General features: G+C 43.1%; 2 protein-coding genes across 5 annotated transcripts in view; one reads left to right on the top strand and one right to left on the bottom strand.

Annotated features, from left to right (window-relative positions):
- The window catches only part of Aldh1l2 (aldehyde dehydrogenase 1 family member L2), a 53,515-nt gene extending 52,278 nt beyond the window's left edge, over positions 1 to 1,237 (top strand). Inside the window, exon 23 of the mRNA XM_077109274.1 lies at positions 800 to 1,237. Coding sequence (XP_076965389.1) covers positions 800 to 855 — 56 coding nt within the window. The 3' untranslated portion in view covers positions 856 to 1,237. The remainder of the gene's footprint in view (positions 1 to 799) is intronic.
- On the bottom strand, positions 897 to 22,049 carry Nopchap1 (NOP protein chaperone 1). Of its 4 annotated transcripts, none has more exons than XM_076855048.2 (5): positions 21,920 to 22,049; positions 20,093 to 20,179; positions 14,863 to 14,999; positions 12,989 to 13,234; positions 897 to 965 (listed from the first exon to the last, which is right to left on the bottom strand). In XM_076855048.2, exons 1-4 carry the CDS (start codon positions 22,038 to 22,040, stop codon positions 13,013 to 13,015), a joined length of 567 nt encoding a protein of 188 aa, XP_076711163.1. In that variant the 5' UTR covers positions 22,041 to 22,049; the 3' UTR covers positions 897 to 965; positions 12,989 to 13,012. The 4 variants fall into 4 exon arrangements, with proteins under 4 accessions (XP_076711163.1, XP_076711164.1, XP_076711162.1 ...); XM_076855049.2 differs by lacking the exon at positions 897 to 965 and adding an exon at positions 1,371 to 1,431; XM_076855047.2 differs by lacking the exon at positions 897 to 965 and adding an exon at positions 10,397 to 11,729.
- Between the last annotated feature and the right edge of the window lie 4,305 nt (positions 22,050 to 26,354).

The following is a 26,354-nucleotide window of genomic DNA, read 5'->3' as shown; positions in this document are numbered from 1 at the left end:
CTGAAAGCCTTAAAAAAAAAAAGAGAGAGAGATACTGATCCAGTTACTGTGGTATGTGACCTGAGATAAGAGTTTTCCAAGGCCCTCAGGGATTCTAATGTGGGGATGAGGTTGACAGCCTTCATTTTAGCTCAGCTTCCAGAATCACATGCTCATTAGTTTTACCATGGTATCCACTGCCCTTAGCCACTGTAGGTACCAGTGATGATATAGCTCAAAAACTGAAACAGGTGAAGAAAGGTAGGAGGATCTGTTTTCTTCTTCTTCTTCTTCTTCTTCTTCTTCTTCTTCTTCTTCTTTTTTGCTTAAAATTGCATTTTCCTTACCCTTAAAATCAGGTTAAACAAATGATTCCCAACTCTTTCCTGTGCTCCAGACTGCTTCATTTAATGTAATCTAGAACACAGTATCCTGGTCACTTCTGTGTATCTCATATGAACAAAGGAAAAAGATGTAACTCATCACTATGCAGGGAAATGAAGCAGGAAAGTTGACCAACCAACACTGATTCTGAGCAGGCCTGGCAGCTGACCTAAGCCCTCACTACTCAGAGTGTGGTCTGCGGACCACCAGCAGCATCAATGGAGAACAGTTAGGATGTCTAACCTTCTCCCAAAGTAGCTGAATCAGAACCTACAGTTTACGAAAGTCCTCAGCTGATTCACATGAACCGGAAAGTTTGAGAAGCGCTGGTCTGGGGACATTCCTTTTACTTTGTGACCTATGCCCATGTCTGGAAGGCCAGTAGTACCACATCCAACTTTGAACTTGGTCCATCAACTGCTTTTCTCTTCCGTAGGTGAGGAAGCTCTAAACGAATACCTCAAAACCAAAACGGTGACTCTGGAGTATTAGAACAACGCCATCATCATCAGAAAACCCGGGACAGGCAGCCCCACTTCTCAATCCCGTACACTGGAGAAGCCTGGTGTGCTAAAGAAGGCAGACCAGCCGGCAGCCCAAACCTGTGCACATGGACCATGAGAGGGTCAGGCCACTTGTCTGGGCATTTACACACATGCCTGGGTATTTTCTAATACACCTTTTATACCTTAAAATGGCTGACAAGTGTTGGGTTTTGACAATGTTATGTATCATACGTATTTCTAAAATATCAAGGTCATTTTCTCTTCTAAAACTAATCTATCCGAGGCTATCCATCTTGAAAACATCAGTATCAAGCAGCTATAAGATATAAGGTGCATTTATTAGAATCTGTGTGTACAGGTTTTAACTCCTGAAGCAAACCTATGGGTTACTGAAAAGATTTTCTATAATTTTGCTTTCAAGGAACAGTAGATCCTATAAAGAATGTGAAGGGAATTTCTTTTCTTTTCATATTTGGAGTGAGATCCTTCTTTGTGTCTTTGATGTTCTCTTTTTCAATCCACTGGGAGGGTGATCAGCCCAAAACATTTCCTGGGGATCCACCTAGTAGATACGACATGGGATTACAACTCTATTATGTTCTGAGGCATACACAAAATTTAATAATGTGGTCTTTGACCTCACGTGGCTTAAATTTTACTAAATAGCCTACAAAGTGACTTTTATAATAAGACAGAGTGGAAAGTAAACAGGCTTTGAAGGCCGATCTTGATTCATATCACACCATCTTACTATCTTTGGGAAACCGACACAACTTCTCTGAGCCTCAATTTCCTTATGTGTAAAACAGGGATAGCAATGCCTTCCGCAGGGCCCCTATTATGAGGATTTGATGCAACAATATAAGAAAAGCACAGCTGGGCATGGTGGACACACCTGTCATCCCAACTGCCCGGGAGGCTGAGGCAGGAGCATCACAAATTCCGGACCAGACTCAGCAACGTAGTGAAACCCTGTCTCAAAACGTCAGGTTTGTGGAGGCTGCTGGGTGGGAGAAGACCAGTCCAGTGTGTGAGGCCCTGCTCAATCCCTGCACTCGGGAGAGGAGAGGTGCACCTTGTGTTGTGTGCTGCTCAGAGTAAATACTACGGTCAGCTGTTGCCCTCTATCACTGTTTTAGGAAGACACTGAGGGAGGTTAATTAACCAGAGGTTAACTAATTGGTTCCCCACAACCTTTTCCAGTAGTCATCAATTCTTTGACTACTTTTCTCATCTATTATCCTAACAAGTGCCTGATACAGCAGAATGCTGACAAGGCCACACAAAGAACAGTGGCAGTGCTACCAGGGAAAGTCACTTTCCTTCCAGTGGCTTCCTTGTCCATCACAGGACACCTTCCTTTCCACTTTTCTACTGACTAGTTCTGCTGCTCGCTGGCTGTGTGCCCCTGAGAAAGTCAGCTAGCAACATGCCCCAGTCTAGGTCTGGTATCTAGAAGAGGAGATCAATCCCCATCTCCCGGGGTACGGCAAGGATTCAGTTACGTATACAACACGCTGAACAAGTAGTGTACCACAAGAAACGGCGGCCACCGTGGCCCACAACGTACTCACATAATTTCCCATTTCAGTCAGAAGTAGTCAGGTGGTAAGTTATGACCTAACGTGACAAGAGGGGACCTCCTGAATCACAGAAGTCTCCAGAAGATGACCGAGCAATTAACTTCTATTAATCCTCCTTCTGAATTACAATTTCAGTGAACATGCCTATCTCTTAGGCTTCAAAGAAGCCATTACTTATTACTAGAGGAAGGAAATGTAAGGCATCCATAAACAGCAACAAAAACAGAGGCAGAAACACTTTCAAAGGGAAGGATACCAGTTTGATGCTGCCATGATCAACAGAGCAACTGTGGCCTGTAGGTATTTTAAATTATACTAGAGTCCATTTGCCATCAGAAGTTCTGTCAGAATGAACACTGGGCCCAAAGTGACAGTGCAAATTTGAATAAAACGACAAAGGCATTATGATGAGCAACCACTTTTATTGTCTGGGTTTCCTTTGCTGAGACAGGGACTCCGGAAGTTGTCCAGACTGGCCTTGAACTCCAGATCCTCTTGCCTCTGCCTCCTGAGTAGCCAGGATTACAAGCATGCACCACCACACCTGGAAGGTGACCACTTCTATATGAAGTGTTTTAACCGATTTCATGTGATTTAGAGTATCATTTTTTCAAATTATTTTAATAATAGAATGGTAGACAAAAATGTCTTCTGAACAGATTTTATTCTCTAATTAGCATTAATCTCAGTAGCAGTGTTATTAATCCCAAATTCCTATGAGAATCTGATAAAGCTAGATCCCTCTGTCCCACTTCTACCCTCAAATTCATATGTGCACACATCGTTCTGCAAGTATCTTTAAGGGATTCACAGATCTCCCAGAGGCTACAAGTGGGTCCCAGATTAAGAGCTTCTGTCTTCGTACAAGTTGTATAAAGTTCTTATGAGCTTGAGTTTCTATATCTGAGTGTTTATCATAGTCATTTAGTCATTCATTTACTAAAATTAGTAAATGAATTTAAATTAAACACAATGATCTACAGTGAGTTAGGGGCTTAATTAACACATTGGGTAATTAAATCATCATTGTTCCTTCAAATCACCAGTTATCTGGCTAAGCCAGAGGATAAAGCTATGATCTGATTAACTCCTGAACTGCGGAGGGTGGATACCACGCCCTTCTATTTTCCTCTGACCCCCGTCCTCAGGTCTTTGTGAAGGTGGTTCCCTTGGCTAACTCCCTGCTAGGCCTTTCCGCCCCGCTGCCCCGCTCACTAGGCTCCCACTTAAACTCAGCATTCATCACCTGGTACCGGAGGTGTGTGCCTGCCCACTGTCACCTGCCAAGGGCCTGCTGTGTGTCCGACGGCACGCCAAGCATCCTGGAGACCTCTCTTAACCATGGCACTATCTGAAGAAGTAAACTGAGGTGCTCTTCTCACGACCTCCACCATCACCAACTGCCACCCTCTCACACCAAGACCATTATCAAAGTCTCCCAGCGGCTCTTCCTAAAGCTTAAGTCGGATGGTGTTGCCCCTCTGCCCGCGTTTTGCTTACAATAACTTAGTCCACCATATTCATCATGGCCTGTCCACCTGGCTTCTGGCCAGCTCCCACCCATCGCTGTCCGTTTCCCTCTTGTTCTGATCTGCCCTGATGTTCCTCAAACTCAATAAACATGCTTCCATCTTGGGGCCTTTGGACTTCCTGTTCCCTTCTCCCATCTAACAGAAGTCTTTCTGGGCTGGGGCAGGAACCCTGATTTGTAGCATTTGCAGGTATCTTTAGGGCGGATTTCAAGCTACCAATCGGACTTCTCTGAACATGGAGTTGGGAAGAGATCCACTTGGTCAACAACTGAGCGTGGGCACCAGCACAGCATCACCTCTTCCTCCAACCCTCCCACACAGCCTCAAGGCCCCCTGACTTCTTTCAGGTCTCTCCTCAAATATCATCCTATTCCGGACACACTCCCAGACTACTCTTCCTTAAATAGCACATGACCCTACACTCATACCTTCTTTATTCTGACGCTGTGTTTTCATAGTACTTATCGCTGTCTGACATGTATTTACCACTAATATGTTCCCATTAGAGTATAAACTTTGTGTTTTGTTCAATACTGTTTCTCCTAATATGTAGGAGACGCTCAATAAATATTTGCTTTCAAATGGAGAAGTTTAATAATCTGCCCAGATCACACAGCTATTGAGTGTTCCAGCAACAAGCTGGTAGTCTTAATGAAGCTGAGATAATTTTTATTCCCGATGCCTAAATCAGGACCTGGGTAGGGAATAGTTGGTACACACTAAGTATTTCTCAATTAAAAAAATAAAAATTTAAAAAAAGCACAATGGCTATTGTCTGCCCCAGCCCAGGGTAAGGAACCAAACTTGGTTTTCCTCACTTGCTCTCCAAGAAAACAAAGCAGAGGGAAACCTGGGCTAGAAGGAAGCTATGAAAGGTGGTGGACAGACATCAGACATGATGGGTGGGTTATTTTACAACTTCTGTATGAATAATGCTTAAGTGGATTTTTTTAAGTGGTTAAATAACATAAAAAATATGTAAAACGGGAAGGTAAGAACCATCTCTTCATACAGCAATAAACAACAGGTGATATTTGACACTGTCCCAAACTTTTGCAATGAACAAGTTTTTTGTTTGTTTGTTTGTTTTTGTAGTTGTAGCTGGACAGAATGCTTTTATTTTATTTTTATGTGGTGCTAAGGATTGAACCCAGTGCCTTACACATGCAAAGCAAGTGCTCTGCCACTGAGCTACAGCCCCAGCCCATGAACAGGTTTTTAAAACTGTATTTAGTATAAATTGAACATAATTTTGTTACTTGCTTTTAAAATTAACAATATATCATAAGCATCTATGCCAATAAATACACTTCTGTCTATTTTGATGGCTTTAACAGCTTATTTTCCATTCTTGAACATTTAGATTCGCTTTTTTTGCTATTTTAAATGTCACACTAAATCTTCCATAAAAATCTGTGACCAAAGTCACACTTATTTAATTGCTATAAATTCCAAAAGTGGAATTCCTGAGTCAAAGAATGCAGTGATCTATCTATAATCTGTTTCCCCAAATCTCTGTCCACTGGGGAGTTTTCTTATAGCATCCTAACACCTCACACTTACTGAGCACTGTTCTAGGCATGCAGTGTGTATCAACTTATTAATCTCTTCCAATATCATATTAAGGAGATCCCATTATCTTTACTTTACAAAAGATGGAGAACTGAAATAAGTGGCTGGGCTGGGACTTGATTCAGACAGCTTCAGAGTGTGTGTGGGGCCTGATGCCTAGAGCACCCGTGGTGGCCAGGCCGCTGACTCCTCACGGTGTTGTGAGGCCTTAGCAATGTGCTTAGCATCTCTAGGCCAGTTTTCTCATCTGTCAAGTGGATAGAAACATGATCTTTCATAAAGAGATAGTCATTTTCTTTTTTAACAATAAAGAAATTTACTCCAGCACAAAAGAAGTCTGAGTAGTACACAGGGTTGCTGGTTGCAGAAGCTTAGTGATGGCCTCTGCTTCTCTGCTGTCCCTGCTGGTTCTACCCTCCAGAGCTGGCTCCATGCATGGCCGTGAGACCAGAGCTCCAGGAAACAGATCCCTCATAACACAACTTTTAGAAGAAAGATTGTCTAAGTGCTTCCTTTTCAGGATTGAGACATACCTTCTTCCCAAAACTCTGACAGCCTTTCCTCACTCCTCGCCAGGAAGATTCACATCATATACTGACCCCAAACCAGTAACGGGCCAGCGTGCTCCATGACTGCACGATGGGGAATCCAAAGAGCACAACATTAAACTTATGGGAAAAGAATTACATACATATACGTATATTGTCTTTTTTCTTTGAGATTATGAATCAGGACTGTGAACACATGTTTAAGCCGAATTACTTTATTTACGTAAAGAGAAGGAAAAAAATCTTTTAATGTACACTTACTGTAAATTCCAAACAAGTGAAAGGCACTTGCTAGGCAGAGGGAAATACATGAATTCTTACCACACTAGTGGACACAATAACACACAATACTTTGCAACATAGCTGCTGCTTCTTCTTCTTTTTTTTTTTTTAATTAAGTACCATATTTTATACACAATTAAAATATCACTGCTTGGGATATTCATTTAGAATGAAAATGTCACATCCAAGACCATTCAGCCTAATTTCCTGACTTATGGTTGTCAGGGAACCTCTGAAAGGCAGTAGGTGCTTCACAAGTGGGAAGAGAAAGTTTCATTCACCTTTGTAGGAAGAGAACTATTGGAATGGCTGCCATCGTCTCCTATCAGAGCAAGCTGCAGGCTGGACAAACCAAAGTACAAGAGACTGACTTTCCACAGACTGAGGGAAACGGCCCACAAAAACAACATTTTAATAAAGGTGTGTCTTCCACAGAATGAAGTCAACAAACATGAAACACATGCTTCAAAGAATTTTTACTTCTGTGTGAGTAGTGTTGACTCTTAAAATGGAAACACGAGCAACAGTGCCAAGTACAGAATGGGCTCAGAAATGCCAGCTCCACAGTCTGCCAGTCTGACAGGTAAAGAACGTCTTGGGGCTGAGATGGAGACTACTGGCAGAGCACTTTCCTAGCCTACACAAGGCCCCTGGGTTCAATCCCCATGCTAGAACAAAAACAAAACAAAACAAAAAATACTTGATTTTATTTGCACATCTTGTGTTTAACAAGTTGAACTCTTTTTCTGTGAATTACTTGTTTATGTCCTATCATCTTCTCACTACAGAAATATTATTTTATCCCCCTAATCTGTAATAGCCCATTACACATTTAAAACACTCATTCTTTGTCACATGTACAAATACTTTCCTCAGAGACTGGGGTTGTGGCTCAGGGGTATAGCACTTGCCTGGCATGAGTGAGGCACTAGGCTAGATCCTCAGCACCATAAATAAATAAATAAATAAATAAATATCCATCAGCAACTAATCAAATATTTTTAAAAAAATACTTTCCCTGGTTTATCCTTGCCTTTGAAATTTCTTTGGAATTCACTAGGTTTTAATATTTATTTGTATGAATTTTCTGTTCTCATTTGTAATATCCCGCTTTGAGGTTATGCTAAAAACAAAAAAACCTTTCCAATTATATTATTAAATATGACCATGCTGTGGTATTCACCCTTATAGATTTTCTTACATTTAAATATTTAATCCATATATAATTGATCTTGGCACATGAAGCTAGAATCAGACCTCTTTTTAAACAGCTTATCCTGACAATCTAAGAATAATTCATCCATTTTATACTTAACTGAAATAACATCCTTACCGTGTACTAAATTTTTGTGTTTTCTTTTTTTCTCCAGCATCTCATAAGAATGTTTAGAGGACGTATTTAGTTGCCACCCTTCACTGCACAGGAAGCACAGTTGAGTCACCCGACAGCCAGAGCAGGAGAGGAGTGTGAGGATTTTACACTGACCAGTCTCTTCCCTGGCCACTTAGTCTACTTCTCTTAGGATATTTCAGTGTGAAGTTACACCTTCATACTGCCCTACCCAGAACAGTCTACCAGCGCTCACAATGTCCTGCACACCGTCCGCTGACTCACTTGTTGACAGTGCCTATTGTGTACCACCTACTATGCTAAGTAGTAAAGCTGACGGATACTCTTCACACCGTGACAGAACTTCCAAGGGGGATGCACTGGAGGTCCTTAATAATTCTTCAGTTTTTTGTCTGGTATTGTTTGCTACTAAGTACGAACTTTTAGGGGCAACCATCTGCACTTGTAGGGAAAGAAGATACTTGAAGGGACTGCTGAGTCCCTTCAAGTTGTTATTTAATTTCAGATAAGACCCCCAGGGATCAAAACACAAGGAACTGGTTTAAACTAGCCAAAGCCACTCAGTCCCTCCACTACGTGCCAGAGTAAACTCTGCTCATTATAATGTCCCTACAATGCTGGGTGTTTTCCTCCTGAGTGGCATTCAGGCCACCATCTTTGATAATAAAAGCATGATCTCGAACTGAGGATGCTCAGGAAGGTGCTGCCTCTACAGGTGAGTACAATATTTCTAGTGTGAGTTTCTATAAGTCTCCCTGACAAAATCCTCTTGCCACTGGAGTTCAGGGAGACACGACTTTAGGATTCATTCCTGCTGTTCTCTTTTCTTAACTAAAGTAAACCTCTTCCCACTTTTTATCCCCTGGTTGTGTTACTGGCTTTGCACTCGCCAAGGGGCAAACCGCTGTGTTCAGTTACAGAACCACAAAGTACTGTATGACCTTTCCAGCAGACACTTGTTTCCAGACCTTCATACATGTAGTGAGGCACAGCTGGTTCCAAATTCGAACAGGAAAGACAAGAAGTAATCTTGAGGATTATCTACTGAGTATTTATAAGACACATTGGGCCCTTGAGAATAGGACAGAAAAGGAATCAAAGAGAACCTGAAAACTCTAATGAAAAAGTCCCATTACCTCTACAGACTCAGAGACCAACCATAAATTCTCAGGTCTCTTTCCTGAGAAAAGTTGGGTCCACCCCAGATGAGATCCCCAAAAGTTTAATAAGATCAAGAACGAATTTCTAAACCCAGCTACTGAGGCTGAGGCAGGAGTGGCAAATTCAAGGCCAGCCTCAGAGTTAGTACAGACATTACCAAGGCCACAGGAAGAGGGAGGGAAAAAGGGATGGACCCAGAGGAGGGCTCTCCACCCTCCCTGCCTCGAGGCGCAAGACAGAAAAGGAGGGGTCACACAACAAATAGGCCTCCGAGGACCAGAGGAAATGGGTAAAGGGACAGAAACTGAGGAGCTGGAGTGTGATTCAATCCATTTTCTATAGGCATTTAAGGTAAGCCTGACAACTGCCTGGCACTGGCTCTACAGAGAAGAGGGTGGCACCACCCAAGCAGGGTTATGGAAAATGGCAATCTAAGTGGCCACACACGGGCTCTCCAATGCACGCTTTCTCCAGCAGGGGGCTCCTCTGTGTGAGCTTGGAAATCGCTGCCCTCCACCAGGCCCAGCTCCAGGGGAGCACACGGGAGGGGCAGGAGCCTGCTCTGGGATCCATTCCTGACAGGGAGAGGTAGAATGTCCTTCATGTCCCCTCTGGGGTCATTTACATGTTATGGTTTGGATGTGAGGTGTCTCACCTGTGAGACAGTTCAAGAAGATTCAGAGAAATGATGGGCTGTGAGTCTCCACCCAATCAGTGAATCACCCCCCTGGATTACCTGAGGGGTCTGAAGCGGCGGCGTGGCCCCGGGGTGTGTCTGTATCTGGCCAGTGGAGGCTCCGCTGACTGATGGCCGTGTGAGCTGCTCTCCTCGGCCACACTCCTCGGCCAGGGTGTCCTGCCTCACCTCGGCACCAGGAATGGAGCTGGCCTGCCGTGGACTAACACCTCTGAAACCCTGAGCCCCAGATACACCTTTGCTCCTCTACAGCTGCCCTGGTTGGGTCCTTTCATCACGTGGCAAAAATACTGACTAAATGACAGGCTACTCACCCACCCGCCACTCCCAGGTCCCAGGTCCCAGGTCCTGTAAAGGTAAAATTTCTAAGCTGATTCTAAGCCGCAGAGCCAGAGTTAAAGTGTAAAGGACCAGACATTGTGAAGTTTCTAACTGCAGGGCTTGGGTTAAAGAGTAAAAGATTAAGTATTGTTAAATTCCTCTGCTACCCCCGGAACCTGTAATCTCGGTAGCTGTTAGGACAATACCTGAGCTGCCCAGTAAATATTCTGACTCCTCTGGTTGTCTAATCACTTGGGGTTCTGTGAAGCTGGCACGTAGGCACCTCGGGCCCCAGAACCAATCAGTTTAAATGTTCATCCTGCTTAAAAGTAACCAATCACCCCCGTCCAATCTGTTCCCGCCAGTAAATGTACTAACCAGGTCTCAGAGTTGTTGTTCAATTTTCCCGCGCCTCATGATGATTTGTTCTGATGTATGCAAAGCCCCCCCCCCCTCTCCAAAAAGTGTACTTAAGCTCTGCCTGACCTCTGCTCGGGGCTCTGGGCTGCTCTATCTTCCTGAGTGAGCCTGGAGCCTCAGCATGCTGAATCAATAAAACCCCTTCTGCCAATTGCATGGAGCCGGTCTCTTGTGGTCTCTCCCTCCGACGTTTCGCTGGACCCTTACAGTCCCAGGTCCCGCCCCACTCAGCGGGCACAGCTGGGGAGCCCTGGAGCGGGAGCGCCATGGAGCGTGAGGGAGCAAAGGGGGAGCCCTGATCAGGTCCACCACCTCAGAGGGGCAGCCTCACGGGAAGGTGGAGAGAGGCAGGACGGAGGGCAGAGCCCTCGAAGGAAGCCACCAGCCTGTAGGGGCAGGCCAGCAGGATGGCGATCACACAGGGCGGGAGAGCAGGCAAAGCATGTGTGGGGGAACGGGCCGGCGGGCCAGGCGCTCTGCTCCAGAGCAGTCACACGGGAGTGTGCAGGAGAGCAACGGGCCAGCGGGAAGGGGAGGAGCCTTTGACAGAAAGTAAAGAACAAAAGAGGACTTCACCCTGAAGCGGAAGGACTGACTGTCTAAAGTGGGAAAAGGATAGGGGAACAATCAGGCTGAGGCAGTCTGAGTTCACGGGTTTTAGCACACAGGGACAGGGCAGGCTTCACCTCCTGTGGCACAATGACCATCAACGCCACGAACCCGCGGGACAGGGGCCTCTGCAATTTATTCAAAGGGCACATGGAGAGGCAGAGAGGAGGTGGGCCCTTGTCCTCCCTGGGACTCACTCCTGTGGCTCCCGGCTGTGGGAAAATGAACCCCTGCCCTACAGGAGCTTCGCACGTCTCACTGTTATCTGCCGGCCTGGACCCTGGTAATGGGAACGGATCTGGGCCGCCTCCCTTTGAGGTCAGGGTACTCAGACACCATGTGTCCAGGGGTGACCGCCTGATCTTAGCCACCATTTGTTTTTACCACGACCCCACCTGGAGACACTATTCCCTGAGCCAGGCAATCCCTGACTGGCACTGTGTGGGAGCAAGCAAAGGCCACGCTCCCTCCCTTTGCCCACTATCAACGAGGTCTTCCGGGACAGTATTAGGTAAAATACTGAAAAATCTGAGATAAAGACTGGGGATGGGCACTGCAGAGCCGAGATTCCTGAGCAAGGCACAGAGGCGGCAGTCAGTGGCCACTAGTCAGGACCTACCTTGGGAGACCTTGAGGGGGATGCCCAGCTTGGTCACCAACCCAAGGGACACTTGGAGAGAGACATCTGCTCATGTGAAGACACTGTACTCGCTCCCTTCTTTCTACAGGTAGCAAACTTGATGTCAACTCCCTCTGACCCTCGAGTGGGCAGTACCTTCAACAACTAGAAGATATGACCCAAGTCACTTGAGGAAAAAGAGGCTTGTCTTTTTGTGTCCCACGGCCTCAATGTGAGTTGGGAGAGGGACAATGATGGCCACTCAGCAGCAGCATCAACTGTAACACCAGGGTGACCTACAGAAAACCTGGGTTGTTTTATCCATGAGGTAATTTAAAATAGAAACAAACTGACAATTTGTATTTTTACTTTAAAATAAATCTGTTATTTCTAGAAACCCATACTGAAGAAAGATGTCAATCATCATCATACACAAAGTTAAGCTTTCCAAACACCAAATCTCTTTAGTACAAGATAAAATCTCAGTGTAGCATTGGAAAATGCAGAAATGTTATATATCACAAATCTTCAAGGGCTAGCTTTGGTCTCTCTGAGAAACAAAACACACCGGATGTCACATATGCTAAATTAAATAAGCAAGAGGCCACTATCCTGAGGTTGTCTCCAGTACTCTGAGATCTTATGTAATGAGCACATTACCTCCGTCCAGAAATAAACTGAAACCTAATTTGGGAGGAGGGCTTTCTACAAATAACAGTTTCAGCCAAACAAACAGCTGAGCTTTAGAACTTGTCCAAATAATGCAAAAGCCTCACTGTAGCCAATCAAGTTATTTCTGCGTTCTATTTCCACATCTGCCCTCACTACAGAGCAGAGCTTTTTGAATCCCTTTCCATTTTCAGTACTTCTCAACTCATGCATTGTTCTTTGCTCAAATAAACCATTAAATTTATCTAAAAATTTTCCTTTTATTTTATTTGGGGAGGGTATTGGGGATTGAACTCAGGGGCTTTACCACTGAACTACATCCTCAGCCCTTTTTATTTATTTATTTATTTATTGAAACAGGGTCTCACATTTCTCAGGGCCTCGATCAGTTGCTGAGGCTGGCCTTGAACTTGTGATCCTCCTGCCTCAGACTCTCGTCAGTGGGATTACTGGTGTGTACCATCAAGCCCAGCAAAAGTTTTCCTTTTAAACATGTCCAAATGAGAAAAATGCCTCACTGTCACCAATCAAGTCATTTCTGTTATTTCGTGTCAGCCATCACTAGACTGGAGTTCTCTGAACCTCCTCCTTTCCATTTTGAAAGCTACCCCATTCATGAACTCTTCTTTGCACAAATAAACCATTAACTTCGTCTAAAGTTTTTCTTTCAACACATAAGAACACTATCAGCTTCAGAAATGTAAAACAGCCAGTGAACCACATTCTTTTTCACAGAATTAGCAGATATACACCACCTGTTTCTTTTCAGATCAATTTCTTCACTGTTTCTTTTTTTTACTTGCTGGACTGTCCAACACTTCAATCTTGCCTTTTCCACCTTCTGAATTAGGAAGCTTAATGTTATCTACGGTAACTTCAGACGAGATGCTGTCATCTTCATCCTCAGATTCTGAACTGTCCTCTGAACTCTCTTGTGAACTCTCCTCTGAACTGTCCATTTCTTTTGAATCTGAGTGATCCATCTCAAATAAGGCCACATCCTGCAAAATATATCAGGTGAGAAAATTATTTCATAAAAAATTTATAAAGCTTTGCTAAAAAAAAAAAAAACATGCACAAAGGGTAAGAAATGTTTTTAATAGAACATGGCACTATCATATTTTCAGTTGCTAAGATCCACCAGAATGATGACTGATATTAAGGTCTAAAAGGTCTCCTACTCTACATATCCTGGACACATTTAACATCCCTTCATTTAAATATTAACATGAGCCAGGTATCCCACTAGATTCTAGAGATTCAACAACACAAAATCAAAACAAAACCCATGCCTTCATTTTTCAGCAGAGACCAGCAAATTATAACCTGAAGGCCAAACCCTACCTGCTACCCACTTTTGCTCAGCTTATGAACTAAGAATAAGAATGGCCCATAGAGCCCAAAGTATTTACCCATCTGGCCTCTTATAGAAAATGTTTACTGACCCCCGTTCTAGAAGGGAAAGAAAGGAAACAAACAAATACATATAAAGCAGAGTGCAGGGTAGTGAAAACAGAGAAAGATAAAATAGGGCAAGATCCAGGGAAGTTCTCCTGATGAGGTGACAATTGAGAAGAGATGAGTCAAGATGCAGAAATGTAGACACACACATTATAGAAAGTCACGCAGGAGAAGCCCTGGAGCAATGACACTGGAGCCAGAGCGCAGCAGACAAGGGGCTGTGAAGAAGGTAAGGTCAGAGAGAGTGAGCTGGAGGGCTGGATCACCGAGCCCTGGGAAGGATTTCCAAGTTATTAGGAACACTACGGGGAAGGCCTCAGGGGCTAAACTGTGTGCCACACACTGTGAGAAGAACAGACCCCAGGGAGAAAAGAGCAGAAGCAGGAAGCCCTGTTAGGAAATTACTGCAGTGGTTCAGGAGAAACCCTATTACCTGGACGAAGAGAGGTAGCTGTGGAGGCTACACAGAGTGCTTGGAGGGATCTATTCTGAAGCAGTCCTGAACCTGAACCGGATTTGCTGATGAATGGATGCTATTAACCGTGCTGCCAGCTCTGTTCAGACACTAGTGTTACAAAGGGAATTCCAGGTGGCCACGGAATGAGTACAAATGGGGCAATTTCACTGGAAGCTTATGGGATCGATCATTTCTTATAAGCACATCATTTATTTCCACACACTCATTGAATCAGATTATAATTGCCTCTTTTGGGAAAAAATCAAATCAGCTAGGACAAATTAATGCTTCAAGTTAACAAATGTAATATTTGACTTGAAAAAGCCCACCAGTGACTCCACATGACTAAATCCCTAAGCTCCACCCACAGAAGCTCAGACTGGTGAATGCACCATAAGATGTCTAAGTTCCTACGCAGTATTGGGAACGAGTGTGCTTGCTCTCTGGTGGCTTGGAAGCAGAGACAGGAGGATGGTGAGTTCAGAGCCAGCCTCAGCAAAAGCAAGACGCTAAACAACTCGGTGAGACCCTGTCTCTAAATAAAATACAAAATAGGGCTGTGGATGTGGCTCAGTGGCCAAGTGCCCCTGAGTTCAATCTCTGGTTCCTGCTCCCCCAAAAAAGATTCAGTGGGCAAGTTCTCACTCTGACTTTTAGGTGACAAGGCACATGCTGATTTCACTGTATGAAATGAAGGCAAAGCACACTTACCATCTGTATCACTTTCCCGAGAGTCCCATCAAGACTCTCGATATTGAACCGACCAGGTGGAGCAGCAGCCATTTCTTTCCGTAGTTTTTCATTTGCCTGGGCCATCTGGGGGAGAAAGTTCTGAACTTGGTCTAACACTATGGAGAGAGAAAATGGCATAGCAACATTCATGTTAGTAAATTCAAAATCCAGGATTCTCTGTAAATTCATCTGCATTGAATAGTAATAATTAATCATTCAATGTTTCCATGTCAAAAACCTCTATTCACTTCTGAATTATTTTTCCCCCAGTACTAGGATTCGAACCCAGAGACTCACATATGCTAGGCAAGCACTTTACCACTGAGTTATTACATCCCCAGCTGTTTTTTCTTTCTTTTTTTTTTTTTTAAGAGAGAGTGGGGGGGGGAGAGAGAGAGAGAGAGAGAGAGAGAGAGAGAGAGAGAATTTTAATATTTATTTTTTGGTTATCTGCGGACACAACATCTTTGTTTGTATGTGGTGCTGAGGATCGAACCCGGGCCACACGCATGCCAGGCGAGCGCGCCACCACTTGAGCCACATCCCCATCCCCCCAGCTGTTTTTTCAATTTTATTTTTTTAAATATTTTTTAATTGTAGATGGACACAATATCTTTATTTTGTTTATTTAGTTTGTTTTATGTGGTGCTGGGGATAAAACCCAGTGCCTCACGCTTACAAGGAAGCAAGCGCTCTACCACTGAGCCACAACTCCAGCCCTAAATTTTATTTTGAGACAAAGTCTAAGTTGCCCCAGCTGGTAATGATCTTATGATCTTCACACCAAGCCACTGAAAGCAGCAGGACTACACAATTCAGCAACTAATTATTTCTTTAAAAAGAAAAATTGTTTTGCAGTACTGGGATTGAAAAGGGCATTCCACATGCTAGATAAGCACTCTACCATTGAGCTCTAACCCCAGCCCTTATATTATTATTTTGAGACAGGGTCGTGCTAACTTGCTGGTCTCAAACTTGCAACCCTCCTACCTCAGTCTCCTGAGTAGCTGGGATTACAGGTGTGCACCACTATGCCTGGCTCAAATATTTTATTTCTATTCCTCACACAACCCCAGCATTACTAACTCCTGAAAGGATGGCATTCTAAAGTACTTGAGTAAGGAGACAATGCCATAACAGTTAAGTATGCCAGGTTCTGAGGCTTACGATGAGACTGTCGCTGTTACTGACTTATTCCAGCTCTGCCTCCTAACTTACCTTAAGCAAGTTAAGTAAGCAATGACTGTCACTGCCTGCCAATATCCACTCCCCTTTTACTGATCTTCCCTTTAAGCCTGTGTTACTGTCAGTCACTCATCTCTCCTCCTACACATGCCTACAATTCCACACCTGGGCCACTGTTTGGTGGCACACAGAGATGCACCACTCTAGTTGGGCTAAAACCTCATCAGACTGTGGTGTCTGAACTGTCAAGAAACATTCTGAGTGACTGACTCGGGGAGCAGCTGAACAAGAGGCTCAACTTTCCAACAGAGCAGACAACTTGCCACAGAGAGGGTTGAGCCTGCTCTAGATCCAGGCCAACACCTACAAAAGCAGAGCTTAAAGATACAGAGCCACAGGCCCCTCAGGACACGGAGTCCCAGGATCCAGATATGCTTGAAATTGCTGCCCCTGGGTTCTTTTACCCCAGTAATATAAGCCAACATAATTTCTTTCTTTATTTAGACAATGTGAGCCGTGTTTCCCTCACCTGCAATCAAGAGTGCTAACTGGGGGCTGGGGCTAGGGCTAGGGCTGAGCGGTAGAGCACTTGCCTAGCATGCATGGGGCACTGGGTTAGATCCCCGGCACTACATTAAAAAAAACAAAAAAAAAAAACTAGGGGCTGGGGATGTGACTCAGTGGTAGAGTGCTTGCCTAGCATCCACATGGCACTGGGTTCAATCCTTGGCACCACATAAAAATGAATAAATAAAATAAAGGTATAAAAAATGTTATATCTGTTTAAAAAAGAGTGCTAACTGATAAATATGGTTTTACCACTCAACACCTGAGCGTGCTCCTCTGATAGAGGTGTGATAACTGCCAGGCACTCGGATAAATATAGAGGAGTCAACAAACAAGGGGTATTTAATGTCTTTGTATCTCAAAAGAGGCCTAGCAAAACTATTCCCATAACAGACTCTCAAAACTCATTAAGCCACTACTAGGGCTATATGACAGATGACTAAAATATCCAGTAGACAGAAGAAGAGACCATGCACACACACACAGCCTGGCACATCCTGAATATGGAATAACTGTTTTTTTCCTCCCCTTTCAGATACAGAGAGAAACTACAGATAAAAATCAAGGTATTTCCGTGTCTAAACATTCAAATGTATTATCACAGGCAGGATCTTCTTCTATTTTTGGTTGTTTGGTACTGGAGATTGAACCCAGAGGCACTTTAGCACTGAGCTATAACACCAGCCCTTTTTATTTTCTGAGACAGGGTCTAAGTTGCTTAGGACCTCACTAAGTAGCTAAGACTGGCCTCAAACTTGCAATCCTCCTGCCTCAGCCTCCAGAGTTGCTGGGACTGCTTGTGTATGCTCTCACACCCAGCTCTGCTTTTTAACTAACAAATCAAGTGGAGCAAAATAAGTACCAACATATTCAGCCTGAATCATTCTCAGAAGACAAATATTTCTGCCATATGCATGCCTGTAATCTCACCTACTGGAGAAGTGGAGGCACGAGGATGCAAGTTCTAGGCAAGACAATTCAGTGAGACCCAGTCTCCCCCCGCCCCCCCCCAAAAAAAAAAAGAAAAGAAAAGAAAGAAAAAAGGGCAGAGGTTATAATTCAGTAGTAGAGTGGTTGCCCACCACATGGGAGACTCAGGGTTCAATACCCAGGACTTAAAAAAAAAAAAAAAAACATAAACAAATGAACAAATAAATAAAATACATAAAAATTTTAAATGGGCTAGGGACATAGCTCATAGGTAGAGCACCCCCATAGCATGTGTGAGGCCCTGGGTTCAATCATCAATTACACACACACACACACAATTTCCAAACATGCAAATAACCAGCAATGACACTGACGACAACAAGAATGTTAAAATAGCTACCATAAATATACTGTATACACTCAACAAAGCAAACAAAACACAATGAGGAAAGAATAAAAGATAAAAGGACCCAAACTGAACGTGTGGAGAAGGAAACTATAATATCCGATTCAGGATTAACAGATTAGACAATAATGAAGATTAGTGAACTTGAATGTACAGCAACAGAAATTATCCAAAATAAAACAAAGAGTAAGACTAAAAAAAATTAAAAGGTATTAAAGATTCATGGGGCAACTTCAATTGGCAAAATGTGTATTTCTCGAGGAAAGGCAAGAGAGGAAGAGGGGCAGAGAAAAATATTGGAAGAAAAAAGTGAAAATTTCCCCAAATAGGATAAGAACCCTAACCCCACAGATCCAATAAGGTCAATGAATCTCCACACTCCAGAATCACAAGAAAAACCATGGAGCACATCATCAAGTGGACGAAAACCAATGGTGAGGAAAATCTTAAAAGCAGCCAGAGAAGTCAGGCACAGTGGCACATGCTGGTAATCCCAGCAACTTGGGAGGCTGAGGCAGGACAATTTTAAGTTCAAGGCCAACCTCAGCAATTTAGGGAGACCCTAAGCAACTCAGGGAGACCTTGTCTCAAAATAAAACATAAAAAGGGCTAGGATGTGACTCAGTGGTAGAGCACACCTGGGTTCAATCCCCAGTATTGCCAAAAAAAATTTTAAAAATTCTTTTTTAAAGCATAAAAACAATAAAACAAAGGCTAGCAAAGTCATCACCAACAGACCTCCACTATAAAAAATGGTGTTTTATCAATAAGGTAGTATATTTTAAATGGACTGAAGATTTTAACCAATAGTTCACCAAAAACATTTAAACAGTAACACATGAAAAGATGCTTGCTGAGTATGGTGGTACACATCTGTAATCCCAGATATTCAAAAGGCTGAGGCAGGAAGACTGCAATTCAAGGCCAGTCTCAGTAACTTGGCAAGATCCTGTCTCAAAATTAAAAAAACAAAACAAAAACCCACAAACCAATACCATTACACACACAATAGAATAGACTACACTCAATGTTGGTGAGGATATGCAGCAACTAACTAAACCCTCTTACCCTGCTTTCAGGAATGCAAAATGAAAGATGAATTTAAGCAAACAATTGGACAATTTCACTTCTAAGTACGCACCTTCCCAAAATGAAAACCTACGTCTACACAAAATTTGAACAAAAAGCTACCATGCAGTCATTTTAGCTACTATAAATTCAGTGCATGGAATGGTTCAGTTTTTGGAGTATTCATGATTTCTTAATTTATAGATGCAATAACCTCCTGCATCATTTACATTCTTTTCATTAAATATTTGACATCTGAATTAACAGACATTGACTATTATGTAGGAGCCATTTGAAAAGTGAATGCTGAACAAACTTATAAATGTGCACTATAATAATATAGAATAATTAATAAACAGAACTGGCTTGGTTATGTCATACTATAAGCAACATTTACCATTTAAGTACCTGTGTCCAATTGAGGGATGTCATGGGGCTTTCTTAAAAAAATAATATGCAGATTAACCATAATTTAAAAAAATTTTTTTTTGCAGCACCAGCAATTTCTCCCATGGTAGACAAGCATCCTACCATTAAGCTAACCACTGTTGTTGTTTTTTAAAAAAATTTAAACAGGGTTTTGCTAATATATCCAAGGTGGGCTCTAACTTGAAATCCTCCTGCCTTGGCCTCCCAGGTATCTGGGATTAGAGGCATGTGACATGGTACCAGTAACAATTAGTTTTTGTTGGTTTCTTTTTTGAGTGTAGGTCTTCCTATGCTGCCCAGGTTGGTCTCCTGGACTCAAGTGATCCCTGGGCCTCAGCCTCCAAGTGCCAGGATTGTGGGGGCAGATCAGCACACCCCACTATCAACAATAATTGGTTTTGGCTTCCAAAAATTCATACCTCAAGTAGCTTTATAGGAAAGTCAGCTTAAGGCAGGGGAATGATACAAGAAATTTTATCCTTGTATATTGATTTTACAATAGGACTTATTCTACTGGACTTTGTGGCTTGTTGTCTGACTTATGAAGAGACAGCCCCATCAAATAACATCTTAATTAGACAAACTTTGGCATTCTTAGCCCAAGACAGGGAATGAGGTACTTACACGGACTCCTCTCTATCCGAACTGTCTGAAGAGTGGAGGCCTTTCTGGAGTTAGGCTTGGAGTTGATGAGTAACCTGTCCCATATACCTGAAAAACATAGAAACTGATTAACTATAGTATAATAAAAATAACAGGGACTGAGGTTTAGGGGTGTAGCTCAGTGAAAGAGTGCTTGCCTAGCATATTCAAGGCCCTGGGTTCAATCTCTTGCAATGTAAAAAAAGGCACTCTGAGTTTCAGTACATTTTGACTGTGTGTGTATTTCCTTTCTTAAGCCTGTCTCCTTCATCCCTATTATTATACCTATGAGTAATAAATGCACATTGAACTCCATTTTTCTAGGTCAGAAATGCATCAGTGCACAAATGCGAGCCTGCAATGATAGAGGAAACAGCACCAAGTATAATATTAGTTGAGTAAAGCCAGAAATAGTTTCTAAGTCTGTAAAATCAGCCAACTTGGAGCATTTGTTTCTTCATTTGTAAAATATGCTTACCTGGTTACTTCTTCAGAGATGCCCAAGCTAGGCAAAGCAGCTCTTCAGGGAAATTTTGTTTCCTGTTCCACCTTTTGAGCTTTCTCACTCACTATTCCTCCAGTCAACCTAACTTTCTAGCCCATGAGAGCTCCGAGAACAGAACTTTTAAAACTCAAGGCTTTGCACACTATTTCTTTTTCTCTATATATATATTATTTTTGTTCTTTCCTTTTTTTTTTTTTTTTTTTGGTGATACTGGGGATTGAACCCAGGGGTGCTCTACCACTGAGCTACATCCCCAATCCTTTTTATTTTGAGACAGGATCTTGCTAATTTGCTCAGGCTGACCCTGAACTTGCAATCTTCCTGCCTCAGCTTCCCCAGCTACTGGATTTACACACCATTTCTAATACCTGGAAAATCTATTCACTCTCTGGTACAAAAATCCTGTTCATCCTCAAAGCAGAGTTAAAGAAATACCCACTGAATATTTACTACTTAAGGACTAGTCATTGGATTAGAGTTAGAAGCAGAGCTGCACCCAGACTACTTGAAATCACATCACAGGTTTGCTACCTTCCAGCCACAATCCCTTCAGATGTATTCTTTAATGATCTGGTTTTTTATCTGTATGCACACCATGCCTCAACTTGCTCACCTATAAAATGGAGAAAACAAGAGAACCTTCTGCTCAGTTTCGTGCAGTATTAAATTTGTTCAGTATTAAACTCTGAGGTATAGCAAGCACTACACGAGCTTTGGCTATCACTGTCACTATAGCTCCTTCTCATGCTCTGGATTCTCATCTTTTCTCCAAGCTAGAAGAAAATCTTTTCTTCTACCTACTAAGAACAATCGCAGGCCCTTTTATGCATTCTCCTCCTGCTCACAGAAATTCTACTGGTACTACCACCTCCATTCTCGAAAAGTGAACGCCGAGGTTTGGAGAAGGTAAATAAGTCTCCTAGAAGTCCCACTGTGGAACCAGGATTCGAAGCCATCCTTTAATTCTATGTTAGTGTCTGAAATTCTGTGCACGTCTCCCTCCAAGAGCGCGGCGCTGGGACAGCTCTGTGCGTGGAGGAGGAGGAGCGCAGTGTCTGAACACCAGCTTCCCCGACCAGCAAGTGCTCGGACCCAGACAGCCATACCCGTCGCCCTCGCTCCGCTTTGCGCCCCAGCTTGGAGGCACCCGAGGAGCCCCGCCGCTGCGCTCTGCAGCGTGGACGCCCACTGTCTAGCGGAACAGAACCGCCCGCGCCAGCCCCAGCCCCGCCGCGGCCTCGCACGGTCCCCGGGGGTCCTCCGCCGCACGTGCGCGCCCCACGCCGCCGCCACCGGCCCCTCACCTCCTCGGCCATCGCTCCCCGCTGTCAGCAACTCGCTGGACACTGAGGCCCCCGAGCAGTTCCGGGCGGACGACGAACAGCTTGAGCTGGGGCTGGCGCTAAGCTCACCTTGGACCTCCATGCTTTCCCAGCCGGCCTGCAAGAAAGAGCCCGGATGCAGGAAAGAGGCACAGTCGAGGGGGCGGAGCCGCGGCTGTGATTGGATTAAACCAAGCTGTGGGCGGGGTTAGGGCGGGGCGAGGGGCGGCCGGGCGAGCGTGACACCTAGCGCAAGGAGGAGGTTCCCTCTTTGGGAAAAGCAAGGTTGATGCTGATTGAGGTACTGTCATCGTCGTTAGAGCTGGCGACGCTCTATTTATTTAAACGAATTCGAACATGAAGAGCATAGCATGAAGCTGCCCTCCTCTGCACTTTTTTTCTTAAATTTATTTTTTAAATTGTGGAAAACACGTAGCAAAATTTACCATTGTAAGTGTATTGTTCAGTGCACTACTGTTCAGTAGTGTGCACAGTATTGACGTTGCTGTACAAGGGATCTCTAGTACATTTTCTTTTTTTTTTTTCCTAGGTTGTATACAAAGTATATTCACATCAATTTGTGTCTTCATACATGTACTTTGGATAATAATGTCCATCACATTCCACCATCATTTCTAACCCCATATCGCATCCCTTCTCCTCCCACCCCTCTGCCCTATCTAGTTCATATATTCCTCCCATACTCCCTCTCCCTCCCCCACTATGAATCAGCCTCCTTATATCAAACAGTCAGTATTTGGGTATTTGGGATTGGCTAACTTCACTTAGCATTATCTTCTCTAACTCCATCCATTTACCTGCAAATGCCATGATTTTATTCTCTTTTATTGCTGAGTAATAGTCCAGTGTGTATATGCCACATTTTTTTTTATCCATTCATCTATTGAAGGGCATCAAATTGGTTCCACAGTTTAGCTATTGTGAATTGTGCTGCTATAAACATTGATGTGGCTGTGTCCCTGTAGTATGTTGTTTTTAAATCCTTTGGGTATAGACCAAGGAGGGGGATAGCTGGGTCAAATGGTTGTTCCATTCCCAATTTTCCAAGAAATTTCCATAATGCTTATTAAACCCCTATCTCTCACCATGCACAAAACTCAATTCAAAATGGACCAGAGACCCTGCATATAATGGAAGAAAAAGTAGGCCCTAATCTCCATCATGTGGGATTAGGCCCCAACTTCCTTAATGAGACTCCTTTGGCATAAGAATTAACATCAGGAATCAATAAATGGGATGGACTCAAACTAAAAAGTTTCTTCTCAGCAAAAGAAACAATCTGTGAGGTGAATAGACAGCCTACATTTGGGGAGCAAATCTTTACTCCTCACACATTATATAGAGCACTAATCTCTAAGGTTTATAAAGAACTCAAAAGCTGGGCTGGGGTTGTGGCTCAGCGGTAGAGCACTTGCCTACCACGTGCGAAGCTCTGGGTTCGATCCTCAGCACCACATTAAAATAAATAAATAAAATAAAGGTATTGTGCGTGCCCAACTACAACTAAAAAAAAAATATATATATATATCTCAAAAGCTAAACACCAAAAAAAAACCAAAAAAAACCCACAAATAACCCAATCAATAAATGGGCCAAGGACCTGAACAGACACTTCTCAGAAGATGATATACAGTCAATCAACAAATATATGAAAAAATGTTCATCATTGCTAGCAATTAGAGAAATGCAAATCAAAACTACTCTAAGATTTCATCTCACTCCAATCAGAATGGCAGCTATTATGAAGATAAACAACAATAAATGTTGGCGAAGATGTGGGGGAAAAGGTACACTCATACACTGCTGGTGGGGCTGCAAATTGGTGCAGCCAATGTGGAAAGCAGTATGGAGATTTCTAGCACATTTTCAATTTGCAAAATCAGAACTGTGGCCAGGTTCGGTGGCACACATCTATAATCAGAGTTATTCGGGAGGCTAAGCCAAAAGGATCTCAAAGTTCCACGCCAGCCTTAGCAACTTAGAAAGATCCTGTCTCAAAATAAAAAGTAAAAATATCTGGGGCCGGAGTGTAGCTCAGTGATAGAGCACCCCTGAGTTCCATCTCTAGTAGCAGAAAACACCCTACAGCTCTGGATGGTAGAATGCCAGCTTAGTATCCAGGAGGCCCTGGATTCCATCCTCAGCACCAAAAAGTAAATAAAAAATATCTCTATACCTATTGAAAGGTATATCTCTATACCTATAGGTATATCTCTATATCTATTGTCTCCTCTCCCAGTCGCTAGGAAACAACATTCTGCTGTTTTTGTGAGTTTGATTACTTCATATAAGCAGATTCATATAGTACTTGTTCAGTTTTTGGTTTGGTTTTTATGTATGTGGGTGTGTCTAGTTTATTTCACTTAAAATAATGTCGTGAAGGGTTTTCCATGTTGTGGAAAAGGATAGAATTCCTTCTTTTTGAAAGCTGAGTTATATGCCATTTCTTTGCCCATTCCTCCCTCAATAAATATTTGAGTTCCTCCAGCCTCTTGGATATTATGAACAATCCTGAAATGGACAAGGTTGTGCAAATATACCTTCAAGATCCTACTTTTCAGTTCTTCTGGATATCTACCCAGAGGTGAGACTAGTGGATAATATGGTAATCCTACTTTTAGCTTTCTGAGAAACTTCCACACTGTGTTCTTGACACCATCCTACATTCCCACCAATGGTGTGCAAGGTATGAACCATGCCCTGCTCTGAGTCACTCCATGATGTATAGAACAGCCGTTTTCAGACTGTGCCTAAACTTGGGTCACTCGATTTTTTAAAGCAGTGGTGGGCTGGGAGTCACTCCATTTTAAGTCCTGAGGTGGAATGATTCTGCACCTTGTTTGTACTAGTAAACAAGCACCATCTGCCTTGCATAACTCCAAGGGCCAAACTGGTGAATAAATTAACCATGCTAACAAAAATGGCCACCTGTGAACTTATAGAATTAATCAGAAGGTCAGGATTATTTAGCTTTTTATGTTGCAGCATAGGAGTTCTTTATATATTCTAAATATTAGCCCTTTATAAGATATAGTCATTGCAAATATTTTCTACCATTCTGTAGGTTGCTCTTTTGCTCTGCTGATTATTATTTTGTTGTTGCTGTTGCTTGTGGGGGTTGGAATTGGGGATTGAACCCAGAGGAGCTTAACCACTGAACCACATCCCTAGCCATTTTTATTTTTTATTTTGAGACAGGGTCTCCCTAAGTTGCTCATGTTAGTTGCAGAGCAGACTGAACCAATGTTAGCTGCAGGACACTTGACCTGGACACTCGACCCCCATCTGTCTGATTCCTTATTGGTTGTTTGCCTCAAGTCTGAACACTCAACCCCACTCAAGTCTAAACACTCAGCCCCCACCTGTCTGATGCAAGGGAAACCCACATCCGACCCCCTGTCTGGTCTGCCTGAGGGCAGAAGATGACACCCTTAGCAACTACTGGGTGACCCAATCTCTGTATGCCAACAAGGCAGCTTGCAGACCCAGAGACCCCATTAGATTTGGGCTATAAAAACTCTCCCCTCTCTCTCTATCTCTCTTTCCTCTCTCATGCTTCCACCCTCTTGCACTCTCCCCCTGCCGCCTCTTTCTTCTCTCTCTCTCCCTCCCTCTCTCTCTCTTTCTCTCTCTCTCTCTCTCTCTCTCTCTCTCTCTCTCTCTCTCTCTCTCTCTCTCTCTTCTCCTCTTTCTCACCAATGCAATAAAGATCTCTTGGTCTCTCGGAGTGTTGTGGTCACTTTCCTTTCAGCTCAGGACCTCACTAAGTTGCTGAGGCTGCCTTTGAACTTGTGATCCTCCTGCCTCAGGCTCTCAAGTATCTGGTATTTCAGGTGTGCACCACCACCATGCCTTGCTCTGTTGATTGCTTTTTGAGGTTTTTTTTATTAGCCACTTGTATTAGCCACCTCTATTATGAGGTTCAGAGCAGAAGAAGAAATCTCGGTCCAACCTTTCTGCATATTTCTGACAGAACATGAGCTCTTCAATAAGTCAGAGGTGGGTTAAATCCTGTCTCAGATCACTCATGTAATAGCTGTGACTTTGGGCACATCATTCTTTTAGACTTCATTTCCTCCTCTGCAAAAGCAGGATAATAATACTTCATATAATTTTCCTAAGGATTCAAAAAGTAGAGGAGTAAAATATATGTAACAACACTACTATCTGCATTATTGTTATTATGGCAATTTAATTTAGCACACATATAGTAACCAAGTTATAAAACACAGGGAACAAAGAATTATGGGAGAAATGACAGTAGGCACTGAGGAGGAAACACTAAATAATGCATTTTAAATTTTTATTTTATTCTCTTCCTACTTCCTAGTTAAAGCTTACTGTCTAGAGATCCTTCTGAGAAAGTATAGTATTTTTTTTTTCTTTGTATTCTCAT

This window comes from Callospermophilus lateralis, chromosome 4 (assembly GCF_048772815.1).
Source record: "Callospermophilus lateralis isolate mCalLat2 chromosome 4, mCalLat2.hap1, whole genome shotgun sequence".
Taxonomy (NCBI): domain Eukaryota; kingdom Metazoa; phylum Chordata; class Mammalia; order Rodentia; family Sciuridae; genus Callospermophilus; species Callospermophilus lateralis.
This window is presented reverse-complemented; position numbering and strand designations above follow the sequence as displayed.